The sequence below is a fragment of the Stenella coeruleoalba genome, assembly GCF_951394435.1.
Source record: "Stenella coeruleoalba genome assembly, chromosome: 4".
Classification (NCBI taxonomy): Eukaryota; Metazoa; Chordata; class Mammalia; order Artiodactyla; family Delphinidae; genus Stenella; species Stenella coeruleoalba.
Window position 1 is genome coordinate 40,792,852 of NC_137149.1, and position 13,520 is coordinate 40,806,371.

Here is a 13,520-nt window from a genome sequence, read left to right on the forward strand (position 1 = left end):
TTTGGTCCAAAATACTCGTCATATTCTTTTTTTTTTTTGCCTGTGTCAGCACTTTCAAACCCATCAATGGCTATTTTTGGCTTTTATGTATCAAAAAATTTAAACCATGAAATTAATACATACACATAGTAAAGATTCTGGAAAATGCAGGCAACAGTAAAAACACGAAATGTTCCTACTATCTCACCAGCCAGAGCTAATCATTATCAACATTTTGGAATATTTTTTCTCCTTGGAATGAGGACAAAAACACTTCATTGAAACAATTTTATCTCTTGCATCCTAGTTCTGGAAGCTGCACAGGCTCCTTTCAAAATTCTTCTTCTGAAAACAATAGGCTCTTGGGCTGAATTCCTGTCTTCCTGATAAGAGTTCCCAGTCCCAGGTTGATCTATTTCTCCCTAAAACATGTCCATGAAAGTATGGTTTGGACACAGCAGTGCCTTCCCTCTTTTGCTCCGTGTTGCCCTCCCCCTTCTCTCTGAAGACTTCCCAGACTAACAAAATTGAGAATGACTCAGATCACAGGAAAAGCCACTAGCTAGAGTCTCTCATGGCTACAAGGACAGCCGCTTTTACCAAGGAAGCCACCCACTTCATTGGAAAACAATGAAATTCTAAAACCTTCCCCGACAGCCAGGCTTCCCCACCCCTTCCTTAAATCATACAGAGAGCAATGCTTTTAGGTACATACCTGTTTCCATTACTTTCTGTTTGCTGCCAGGTGGAGATTGTTCTACCTAAATTTAAACAAAGAAAAAAACTGAAGTCAGCAGTTTGTTATCATCCCATAGAAAGTCAATCAACAATGTAAAGAAGGTACAGGAGGACCTCTGTTTATTATGTAGGCAGAATATCTGGAACCTACTTCCTGCAGTTGATTAAACATACCAAGCAAATATGGATGCCTATGATTCTGAACACACAGGTCTTTCCACAAGGAGGATTAGGGCTGCCCCAAGCCTCTTTCCCAGCCACTGTGCTGCTACGCCGGGGGGGGGGGGCAAGCAATGGAGGGACACACATGGCCCGCTGTTAATATTCCCCAACCCGGCCCGGCAAACCATCTTATGTGTTGGTAAATGCATTCACACTCTTACATGTGGCTCTTTGGTTCTGTTGTCTTATAAGAATTCTAGTGAGATAATTAATGCAGATATTGTTACACTACTTTATATCCAAGGAAATGGGAGTCTCGAGAGGGTCACATGACTGGTCCAGTATCACAGATCTGGGAGTAAGTGGCAGAGCTGAGGCTTGAATCCCATTTGCTTTTTTTTTTTTTTTTTTTTTTTGCAGTACGCGGGCCTCTCACTGTTGTGGCCTCTCCCGTTGCAGAGCACAGGCTCCGGATGCACAGGCTCAGTGGCCATGGCTCACGGGCCCAGCCGCTCCGCGGCATGTGGGATCCTCCCAGACCGGGGCACAAACCCGTGTCCGCTGCATCAGCAGGCGGACTCTCAACCACTGCGCCACCAGGGAAGCCCCCCTGCATTTGCTTTTGTTAGGTCAGTGGACATGTCTGTCCTCTTAATAATGTTATCATTGAAACTCATGCAATGACGTCTTGGTACAATGATTTTGTTGGGTATACACTTCAAGGTCAAAGATAAAGAATATTAAAAAACAAAGTATTACTGCCAATTTTCCTGCATCAAAATTGGTGTACATTCTACTATAAAAGGGCCTCCATAAAAAGTAGTAAGATAGACACTTTGGAGGTTTCCATAAAGAAGCCGTTATCTAAAAATCATATAAAACAGCTATTTTCTATATTTTAATCAAGGATGACAAGAAAATAAGTCCCTATATAATTTATATAACTGAATTGACAGGTGAGGATAGAGTCAGAGTGAATTACAATTAATATAATTATATTTATATGATGCTATTAGTAATCATAATATTATCTGAATGGTTATTTGATGTTTTATTTAAGAGAATCTTTTAAAGCTTTTCAAATACTTTTTAGAAAAGATAGTTGAAAATGCTAATATTGCAGTATACTCTTTCCAGGTCAAGAGCAGATATTTGAAGAATTCTCATCTTTTGCAATTACTTACAGTGACAATGCCAGCATCTGTTTTGCAGTCATCTTCTAAAAAATAAAAATCTCACTTAGAAAATCAGTTTGAAAATTTCTTTTGTGTGAACTGAAAACACACCAAATACCTACTTGTTTTTAATGATGTTTCTACAGGGTGTTTACGAGGTCTTCCTCTTTTCCTTTTAATAATTACTGGCTGATCTTCCTAAGGGGGAAAGGAAAAAAAAGCAATACAAAGTTTTATCCTCTATTATACAAATAGTTTGCTTTCTCAAAATGGGATTTAGAGTTCCCTCCTAAGAGGTCTCAAATCCCAGCTTTGTCTCTTAAAAAATATGTGACCTTAGGCTTAGTGCTTCATTTCTCTCAGTACAGTCCCCTCACTTGACAAACAGTGCTGACTGAGTATGAATTCACAGAGTCCTGAGGATTATGAGATAATGAGATAATGGAAGTAAGTGCTCAGTGTCAGCTTTTACTTCTGTAATAAGTATGTATGTCCACTTAAATGTGGATTTGGTCCTAGTCACTTGTGACCAAATGGGATCCCTTATAAAAAATAAAGGAGGCCACTGAAAACAAACATAACTATTAAAAAGCTGTATCAACAAACAATAAATGCTGGAGAGGGTGTGGAGAAAAGGGAACCCTCCTGCACTGTTGGTGGGAATGTAAATTCATACAGCCACTATGGAGAACAGTATGGAGGTTCCTTAAGAAACTAAAAATAGAACTAGCATACGACCCAGCAATCCCACTACTGGGCATATACCCTGAGAAAACCATAATTCAAAAAGAGTCATGTACCACAATGTTCACTGCAGCACTATTTACAATAGCCAGAACATGGAAGCAACCTAAGTGTCCATCGACAGATGAATGGATAAAGAAGATGTGGCACATATATACAATGGAATACTACTCGGCCATGAAAAGAAATGAAATTGAGTTATTTGTGGTGAGGTGGATGGACCTAGAGTCTGTCATACAGAGTGAAGTAAGTCAGAAAGAGAAAAACAAATACCGTATGCGGACACATATATATGGAATCTAAAAAAAAAAAAACAAAACGTTCTGATGACCCTAGGGGCAGGACACGAATAAAGACGCAGAGGTAGAGAATGGACTTGAGGACATGGGGAGGGGGAAGGGTAAGCTGGGACGAAGTGAGAGAGTGGCATGGACATATACACTACCAAATGTAAAATAGATAGCTAGTGGGAAGTAGCTGCATAGCACAGGGAGATCAGCTCAGTGCTTTGTGACCACCTAGAGGGATGGGATAGGGAGGGTGGGAGGGAGATGCAAGAGGGAGGGGATATGGGGATATATGTAAACATACAGCTGATTCACTTTATTATACAGCAGAAACTAACACACTATTTGTAAAGCAATTATACTCCAATAAAAATGTTAAAAAAAAGCTGTATCAAGACTGGCAAACTTGGCAATGGTTATGTAGAAGATCTGGCTGGTGTACAAGTTGTTTGCCTTGATTTATGGACCTCCGTCTCAGGTCACTGTGATTCTGTGTCCCCCTGGGCTCTCTGCAAATCCGAAGGGGCCTGGAGTGAGCAGGGATGGAGGTCTGCCTCTCCTGCAGCCTCCCAGGAATCCCTGACCTCACCTTGTCAAACTGGGTCCCATCTGGCACTTGCTGCAGGCCTTCCGCACATCCTGATGCTGCTGCTCCCATTTCGTTCTGCTGGACTCCAGGGCTCAGCAGCTCCCTGTTCTCTGACCTGAGCTGGTGCCTGGCTTGGCCGTGCTAAGCCTCTGGGTCAGGAAGTGACATGGACACTGAGGTACAGATCTGGGCTGATCCCATGTGGCTGACAGAAGTAGGTCTCATACAAATGTTTGGATAAAATTAAGATATAGGGAACAAAATGAATCAAAATGACACTGATGAAGTGCACTGCATGAAATGCTGTCCTAGTGCACTAAAAAAAAAAAAGAACTACTTCAAAAGCATTTAAGAAGAACTTTGGGTAAGAGCATTGAATGTATTTTATTTGTTTGTAGTACTTAAATAAATCTGAACAAATAAATATAAAAAAATATTTCTCACCTCCTGAGATTTTATGTTGTCATCATCATTCTGCTCTGTCTTTTCGCCAGCGGCTTCACTGCTGCTGTATTCATCTGAAGAAAGAGCAGAGCTCGTTCACTGCTGGGGACTACACTCAGCCTCAGCGCCAGGACACCTACCAAGGTGACCTATGTCGTCCCCGTCACACATGCACACAGACTCCATTCTCAGGTGGACACACCAAAGTTAATAAGCCAGAGTCTGGTTAACCGATAAGAAGCACACTTTGGGTAAAACAGGAGCCAGATTAAAAATGATCCCCAAGCGCTGCTGATACTCAGCGCGACGTACTGTGTTATAACGAGAAGGCAGATCAGCAAACTGCAGTTTCAGTTGGTGAAGCCTGGTGAGAGATATGCTGACTGCTTTGAAGGATTAGTCTCCTCTTAAAACAATTTATCTAAGTAGATGTATTACTCACCTTTTTCTTCCATGGCCCTTGAAGCAGTGTTGTTTGTCTTAGAACTTGTTTTAGGTAACTCTTCCAAATCTCCAGAGTTCTCTTCCTATGGAGAAGTTGAACAAGACAAGAAGCTTCTTTTTCTTACTTATTTCAACAATAATTTCCTAGCAATCTTTTAGATATTTGTGGGAATTTTTCTTAAAAAGTAACAATCTTGCTGCTTGGGAGACTACACAAAAAGATACAAAATCTGAAGGCAGAAAAGCAAGAGATAAGGCTATAAAGCAACAAGGGCATTTTTTTTCCCCCTGCAAAATGGAAATTGCTCTCCTCCCTCACCCTGGACTTTTCAAGAGAAACTCCAAAGAAAGAACTGAAAGGCATTTACAACAGACTTTTTTTTTTTTTCTTTGCTGGTGGAGGCGAGGGGCTGGGGGAAAGGACTAAAGCAGAAGATGCCAAAGAGAACTTCTGGGTATCCAGCTGGGCTGATTTAGAGCAATGATTTCTCAATGGTTAAATTATTTGCCCTTAGTTGCAAAGAAGTTTTGAGCATGAAATACCAAATTGTTTATACTATGATACTAATATAATGTGTAAATAAAAATATACAAGTTAAATTTAAAATCAGAATACTGTTTTATATTGAGAATATTACCTGTATATGTGATTTTTAAATGAAAATAATTAAGTCAGAGTATATTTAAATTTAACATTAAAAACCTTACACAAAGTTGAAGGGAAAATAAAAGGATACCCTTTAATCTGTTTCTTTCCAAATTCAGGAGTACTGTCTCAAGATTTTTGTTCTGGATAGGGCAGGGGGAGTGATGGGCTTTTTAAAACCCAGTATCTTTCCTTGGCCACAACCAACTGAAATTCATGACAGTATGTGACTTTACCTCTTCGGCTGTTAAAATTCTTTTATTACTTTTTATTTAGTTTATCAGTTATTGGGAGGAAAAGAGACTATAAACTGCTTTTAGTGAGCTGGAAGTCAGCTGCATATACTTATAAGGTGACTTAAATACTTTTGGAACAAGTTGGAAAAACAATAGATTAGGGAAAGAGAGAGAACAAGAAGATGGAGGTGGACTGGAATAGACACTGAGAAGTACTGAGTCTCGGAAATGGGAGAAAACCCAAGAAGAGGTTATCTACCAGGAAATGGAGAAATCTGGGCCTAGAACAAAAGACAGGGTAAGAGCAGAAATGAAAATTTGTGAGCCGCTTCCCTGAGTCACAAGGTGAAAATAAGATCATAGGAAAAAAGAGGCAATGAGGGAGGGCCCAACCTTGGACTACCTATATTTTAGGGGCTGGAGTTATGGTAAAGAGAAAGCCAAATATTAAAATTTTTAAACAGTATGTATCACCGTATTTCACTGTTCTCATGTAAGTATATCTGTAATAAAGCCTATTACACTTGGGAAGAAAGGACCTGGAAACCTAAGGAAGTCAATAATATGAACAAAAACCTAAGCAATGATTATACCTAAATTGTGATATTAATACAATCTTGCAGTTTAAGATTATAAAGTGCAACATTTGTTTTTTTCCTTTGAGAGAGCCTAAAAAATATACACCTTTTATTTTTAGAGATACATAAAGTAAAAGAGATATCAGAACTATATATATAATATATACACACACACACATATATATAATACAAAATAAGTATACACAGTGATGTAATTAGGTTACCCCTAAAACTTAAAATTAATATGTGGAAAAAGTACCTTTGTATCTTGTGGCTCAGTTTCAGAGCATTGCCTCTGTCCTGTTTCTATTACGGAATCCAGGACATCTGGATTATCATCTGTAAATCAGTTTGCACAGAATCACAAAGGAATAAAAGCCAAATGAAAAAATGAAATGCATAGTTCTATTTTAAAAAATGACAGTTTGAGACCTCTTTCTTAGGCATTTATGATGTCATGTGACTTGAGCACTGAACACTGGCCTTGGCCCTAGCAAAACCAAAAAAATAAAAATAAAAAAAATCTACAAATGCTCAAATGGCACCAACAAAGCAGGAGGTTCTGTGGAGAAGGCTTAGGACATAGCGTTTCCAGAGATTCTTTTATTCTTGGCTGAGCTGTGTGGCTGTGGTTCCCCAACCAGGGATTGAACCCAGGCCACGGCAGTGAAAGTGCCAAGTCCTAACCACTGGACCTCCAGGGAATCTCTGTCCACAGACACTTTTAACTTCCTGAACAGGTTAGCACCTAAGCGGTATGGCTTAGCAATTAAGACCATGCTCTTGGGAATCAGATTTACTTGATGGCACCTGGCTGGGGCCCAGGTCCAGGTTACAGAGGAAGCCTGGGTTTTTGTGATTTCCAGGGGTTGGGTCTTCTGCAGGGAATAATCTAGTTTCTAGATCAAGTCCAGAAAAGACCCTGGAGGTGTCAAGCTGGTCTGGAAACACACTAGAGTTAAGAATTGTAAACAATTACTACCCTCAAGAATTTTCTATGTTACCGGCCCATTATTTTGGATGTGAAAATAATATGATTTTCAAAGATGTCTAAAACAGGAACACATATATTCTAGATACCCAGTTCATCTTCTGAAGAGAGATACTGCTTCTTACTTTTTCTTTTAGGCATGTGCCTTTCTTCCTCTTCAACCTAGAATTAAGAGTGACTATATTAAAGACAGTAGAATTTGGATCCAAATCTACTTAAAGAGGGGCACATTGTATTAGTTTCTAGCCCTTGGAATAAATTTTTTAAAAATCTAGAATATTGCTTCTGGCATCTAGATTTGGATTAGACTCATTTTGTAAGCTTGAGGTTTTTTTTTTTTAAGATTTTAATATAAGTCCAAACAAAATATCCATATCTATTTTTGGTTACATACTGTATTTCAACAATTCTAAAATACGTTAAAAAAAATTCTCATTTTACCATCTCTGAAGTCAAACTATGTCTTACAATTGATGGCATGTCATAAATTAATTGGCAACATTTTTCTCCCGTCTTGGTGGCCTATTAAAGGGCTGATGAATGGCAGTATATGAAAAAACATCCTTGACTGTACCGTAGGGACATGTCCAAATAATCCTGGGACCTGCCAAATTACCTAAACCTTACAAGAACATAAAGAAGTAACAGTGATATGGAGAACTCTTAATACATACATTTAATTTCTTATATACACAAAGAGGTAAAAGCCTTTATGCACAGGAGAAAGCACTATGCATAAAACATGAAATACTTGAGTTTCTTATGAAAACCCACCTCTTTAGGATTTGTTTCAACACTATGGCTTCTTATGGCTTCTGTGTTGTCTTTTCCACTATTGGATGTCTCTGAGTAATAAATACAAAAGAAAAAAGAAAAAACAAAACCCCACCTTAAGTATTCACTCCAATACTTATTTTAGGGGTGTGTGTGGAAGGGGGAAGGAAAAGAAGAAAGAATACTTTACAAATGACTGTGGTGGGATCCTCACAAAAACTATGTCAGTTAAGTTCAATGATTTCCATTTCTAGACTTGAGTAAATGGAGTTGAAGGAGGGAAGAGAATCACTGGAATTTACATGGTAAATTTCAAAGCCATTTCTCCCCCCAGCTCCTGTTTCAGCACAGTATGAACAAGTGTCCAAGGGAAACAATAGATCATGCATGGTAGCTCTCTTTGTAATTGGGACAAGTTGCAAAAAACCTCAATGTCCACTAACAAAAGAAGCAAAATAGTAACTGTGGTATATTCACACCATGGAATACTAAAGAGCAACTGAAGTAAAGTAACTAGAGTTATACATGTCAACATGACAAAAAAGAGATTGGGATTGGGGAGGGGGGTGTAATAATATGGATTCAAATATATCTGTAACATTTTTTTAAAAGTTATGAAGCAAATATACTGCATTTTAAGATATGACAAAACTAGGTAATGGATACATGGGTGTTTATAATTATTGCCACTTTACTTTGGTTTGAAATATGGTATAACTTGTTATAAAAATAACTGTATAGGGGATTAAGACCTCTTTCCCCATTCTTGGAATAGGGAATCAACATCATCAGTAGGAATCAACAAAATTCTACATTTTGTTTTGAGAAGAGAATTATTCCTCTGGGGTTGACAGTCTCTGCAGGTTGCATGCAATGAGGTCTGACCCCTGGGCGATGAGCCTCATAAATGTGATGTCCCTGATCTGCTACCAAACTGAGACTGCTTGTCAGAAATCAACAGTTAAGTACTTAGCACAGAGCCTCTCCTATGATACAAACCACTGGGGTCTATACATTTTGTATCCACGTTGGATAAATCTACTGTGAGGTTTCTGGCAAAGTTCTAGTAGCTATTTAAGGCAAGGCACCACTTACAAGCTATGTGGCCTTGAATGAGACACTGGACCACTCCATGCCTCAGTTTCCTCAACTACAGATGTGATGCTGTTAACGCTCATTGTAATGGATCATATAAACTAGATGAGTGAAAATTTGCAAACTAATTATAATTAGCACAGGGCATGTCACACAGAAGGCACTCAACAAATGATAATTATAATATTAAAATTACTACTATGAAATACACTAACTTACCTTCTTTGCTTTGAGATTTGCTATGAATTTCATTTGTTTTTGAGCCTGAATTTTCGACCTAAACACGCAACAGAAAAAGTTACTTATGGATAATCTCACACAAATCTTGAGTATCTAGAAAATAATCTGGCCATTTGTGGGAACGCTTAAAGGAACTGGAGTCCGTGTTTTTTTTTTAATAAATTTCACCCACAAGCTCAAGAGCATAGGGCATTTTCCTTTTGAAGAAGTTTCAGTTTAAGAAATTAGCATCCCACTCTGTTTACTCTCCTTGTCTTTAAAATGGTATGGCAAAAGAGTAAGAAATAAGAGAGAAAAAATTTACGAATTCTATGAATTCTCTTCCCATCCAACAATCCCTGAAGATTTTCTTTACTAAAAAATGTTAAGAGATTCTGTCATTCTGCCGTAAGGTTTCCCTCTGGGAAATCTTGTCAACTGTACTTTTTTTTTTTTTTTTTAACACAGAGAGGAAGTCTTAGAATATCCTACAACATTCTAAATCCTAGCTACAGAATTTCATATTTGGAAAGGGCAGTTGTGCTTAGATGGGAAAAAGCCAGCTGGGGGATTCGGGGAAACAAGGTAGGATGCTGGGGAGCTCTGGAGGTTTCAGCCACATTTAGAATCCTTTTAACTCCTGGAGGGTAAACCTGAACAAAACCAAGTGGGGCTTTTCTCTTCCTTTTACTCAGTAGACCGTGTGTGAGCTTCTAGATACAGACTGGGATGTCTCAACAGGGTGAGGTAAGCCCTCTGATGCCATAGTTGTCTGGTAGGAAGCAAAGCTCTTCTGAGTCCTCTAGGGGCACTGGAAAAAATGTAGCTGTCTGTGATTTGCAAGCATTTTACAAAATGTTCACTTCCCTATGCACTAAGAAAGAAAAAAAAAAAGCAAACAAAAACCCAACTCTTTCAAGCACAGAAGGGATTATGAGAGCCACAGCTGGGAAAAAATATGTATATATAGCAATTATAGTTTAGTATCTTCACAAAAGGTTTCTAAAGACATGAAGTGAACTTTAGTTTTTAAAATAAAGTCGGTTTGGTCTACAGCACCAGGATAATTTAAGACGTCACAGTCCAATTTGCATCCCATTATAGTAATAAAACAAACAGAAAGCTCCTAGCTCTTTGAAGGATTTCATTAGGATTACCAGGGGAGTTCCCTAGTCTGAGGGATCTGGGCCACCTTCTATTTCCTGAGTGCTGTTTCATGACATTGGCCTAAACAGCCACTAGAACACAGTGCAGCTGAATTGAGTGACTCCTTTTTTCTGAGAAAAACAACTAAATTTCCTGACATCAGTGGATATAATTGAACATGGAACTGAAGGTGTCAGTAAGTTGAACTTGAATGGAGAGCACGTCCTGTCTCCTAAAGAAATGCACAGCCAGCCCCTCCCCTAAATGTAATCGCTCTCAAAACCCCAAATCAAAGCAACCCCAACTGATAACAACAAAACTCTAACCATTACAGTGACTTACATTTAGTGATTCAATCACCAACAAAGGCTCCCTCTGTAGTTCAGCTGTTCAAAAATAAAAATGAGAAATAAGGAAACTGAGTGTTGTTTCTGAACCACAGAGAAACAAATTTAAAGCTTTTTTAGTTAAGTCGGAATATGTCGCTAAGTGGCCTAGCTGCTTTTGTGAAATATACAATCCGTGTTCTGTCAGTACTATCAGAAAAACAATGTTGCCTGCATTTTTACAGTAATGGCAGTGATCCATTAAATCACTATAGTGATGTAGCCATGTCAGTGATCTGAAGCTTAGAAGGACGGTGGAAGGAAGGCCTTTGCTGTAACCGTCAAGCGACAGTGTAACACTGGTTCATTTAAAAATAATGCCATCAAATGAAAAGTTAGATCCTATCCCTTCAAATGGCAATGGTCTATTTATATTCTTTGGAAACTTGAAGTACAAGGTCTACTGTTTCTACTCAACAGTGACAGAACACACATTTTTCTTTTAAAAACAACTTCCTTTTACATAAGTAGATCTCTTATTGAACCATACCTAAACACAGTAAAGTAACCTGAAATATAACTGTGGGAACAAAGGACTTCAGAATCCAAAAATGTTACCTTCTTGACAATTAACAAATGGGATATTAATTATTTGTATTATAACACATACATACAAATTTTAATTAATGCATCTGTCCAAGTTTTGGATAGATTAGTCATCGTTAGGGTTTTAACATGTGAGCATGAATGGCTTACCAGGTCTTGGGGTGGTCTTCCAGGACTGCCTGGTACTTTTGCTTATAAGGCTTCTGAGGTCACATACTTTGAAGGCTGCCCTTTCAGATGGTTGTGCCTTGGAAGGTCCCCACCCTGACTGCCCCAGATAGTTCCCGGTGAGGATTTATACACACTGCCTTTCTCTTTGCCTTGTCCACTGAATATACACCTACTCATCCTTCAATATTTGCCTCCAAAGTAGGGGGAGTATCAAGTGCTTGAAATGAAAATGCAAAACTTACATATTCTTTGACCTCTCAACTCACTCTTATGAAAACACTTAGGGAAATGCATGGTTACATGCATATGGAAGCTCACTGCAGCTAGTAAAAACTACAAAATCTGGAGACCACTAAAATATCTAATAACAAATGGGAAAATGCATTACAGACCACTATTAAAACAAATGAAGTTGATCTGTATACAATGACAATGAAGGCTGCCCACAATATATGGCTGAGTTAAAAAAAAAAGATAGAACAATATAATTCAGGTACCTAAACTGAATCAGAGTAAGTCTCAGGATTTCAGCCATGAATGACAGCACAAAGATATCTTCCTAAAGACCAAGAATGAGAAAGTGATTACTTCTGCTGGGGGCTAAAGGAGAAGATAAGAAATTGGGCCTTTGCAAGCTGTGTCTTTGCTCCTGGATCATGCTTTACCTGAACTTTGCAGTTTTTTGAATGCTATGGACTGGATGTTTCTGTCCCGCTCACATGGAATATATTGCCACCCACCCCATATACTGAAATCCTAACCCCCAATGTGACGGTATTGGAGTTAGGGTCTTTGGGAGGTAATCAGATTTAGATGAAGTCATTTGTAAAGTGGTCCTGACACCAAAGTGTTTGAGAGCCGCTGTCCTAATCCTGTCTGACACTGAGGCTCTCCCCTAAAAAATACTTAGTGGACACCAAATACTACTGCACAGAGAGACTGAGAAGAGGCTATGCAAGCGGGAAGTAGCTTCAGTAACTGGGCAACTGCCAGAGCCCAGGAGCCATGAGCGTGAGGTTAAAAGAAGTGGGAACAGGGGCCGGAGACTAGACTTTTGGAAGTGAACTGTGATAGCACCTTAAAGGACAGGGAGGGCCACACTGACACATTTGTGAGCTTGAGCAAGGGTTTGCTCCAAAGCAACTTGTTTGGCCACAATTATTTGGAGACATTGGATTTAAATAATTACCTTACATAATATTGATTGACATAATACTGATACTTCATGAGAAAAAGTATAAGTCAAAAATGAAATAGTAAAGAGTTCCCTCTAACCTATGTTAAAAAGTGAGAGGTAAATCCATATAGCCTGTCGATGTTTTATTACAAGTTAGCTACTAATTTTATGTGGCAATAAAAGATAAAACCACATGCAAGGAAAAAGTAATGTGAACAACCACTAAAAGGAGTTTACCGACTCCACTCAGCTTTCTCCCACTTGGACTTTCTGGTGGTGCTGGAATTTCATGATTTTTCTCTTCCTCTGATGGCACAAATACCTAAAAAGTCCAAAGCACCATAACAAATAAGTTAAATGAGGTTTTTGAAATAAGAAGGTAAGTTTAATTCACCTCAAGTGAATTAAACAAAACACCCAACATCCTGTGACAATATAAAAGTCTACTTTCAAGTTTGTGAAATTTAAAAATGAATACTGTCAACCTTCAGAAAAAAATAAAATAAAATAAAATATGATAAAACTAATTTCATCCATCAATGGCTCTCCTATTGCTTTAAAGTAAAAGAGTACAACATACAAGGCCTTTCCTGATCTGCCCCACTTCCTCAAGAGGCTCAAGTCTCACCACAGCTCACCCTGAACCACTGCAGTGCCTGCTGTGATAAAAAAAACAAAAACAAAAAAACACCCCCCAAACGAGATTTTATTCTAAGTATGATGGGAAGCCACTGGAAATTTCAAGCAGAGCAATGACACGACCTAATTTATGTTTTTCAAGATAGCTCTCAGGGCTGTGTGAAGACTAGAGGAGGGACCGGAGAGGAAGAAAGTCCAATGGGGACACTACTGAAGTAGTGGCTTAGATTACGTGGCAGCTATAGAAATAGAAATAGATGGATTCAAGTTATATTTTGGAAATGGACTGAATGTGGGGTGACTGAGGGTGACTCTTGGGTTTCTGGTTTGAGTGGATGGAACTGATGATGGCAC

The 13,520-nt window shown here is 38.7% G+C and overlaps 1 protein-coding gene across 4 annotated transcripts in view; it reads right to left on the minus strand.

Moving 5' to 3' along the window:
- The window catches only part of BOD1L1 (biorientation of chromosomes in cell division 1 like 1), a 56,184-nt gene that overhangs the window by 8,992 nt on the left and 33,672 nt on the right, over nt 1-13,520 (minus strand). Inside the window, exons 12-22 of one of the 4 annotated variants that reach the window (XM_079919078.1) lie at nt 12,765-12,849; nt 10,590-10,633; nt 9,102-9,159; nt 7,788-7,858; nt 7,139-7,175; nt 6,282-6,361; nt 4,561-4,645; nt 4,119-4,192; nt 2,177-2,252; nt 2,064-2,098; nt 695-740 (exon numbers count right to left, since the gene is read on the minus strand). In XM_079919078.1, the coding sequence (XP_079775204.1) occupies nt 695-740; nt 2,064-2,098; nt 2,177-2,252; nt 4,119-4,192; nt 4,561-4,645; nt 6,282-6,361; nt 7,139-7,175; nt 7,788-7,858; nt 9,102-9,159; nt 10,590-10,633; nt 12,765-12,849 (691 nt within the window). Of the gene's footprint in view, nt 1-694; nt 741-2,063; nt 2,099-2,176; nt 2,253-4,118; nt 4,193-4,560; nt 4,646-6,281; nt 6,362-7,102; nt 7,176-7,787; nt 7,859-9,101; nt 9,913-10,589; nt 12,850-13,520 lie in introns of those variants that run through there. The other 3 variants (XM_079919077.1, XR_013827904.1, XR_013827903.1) reach the window with 3 other exon arrangements.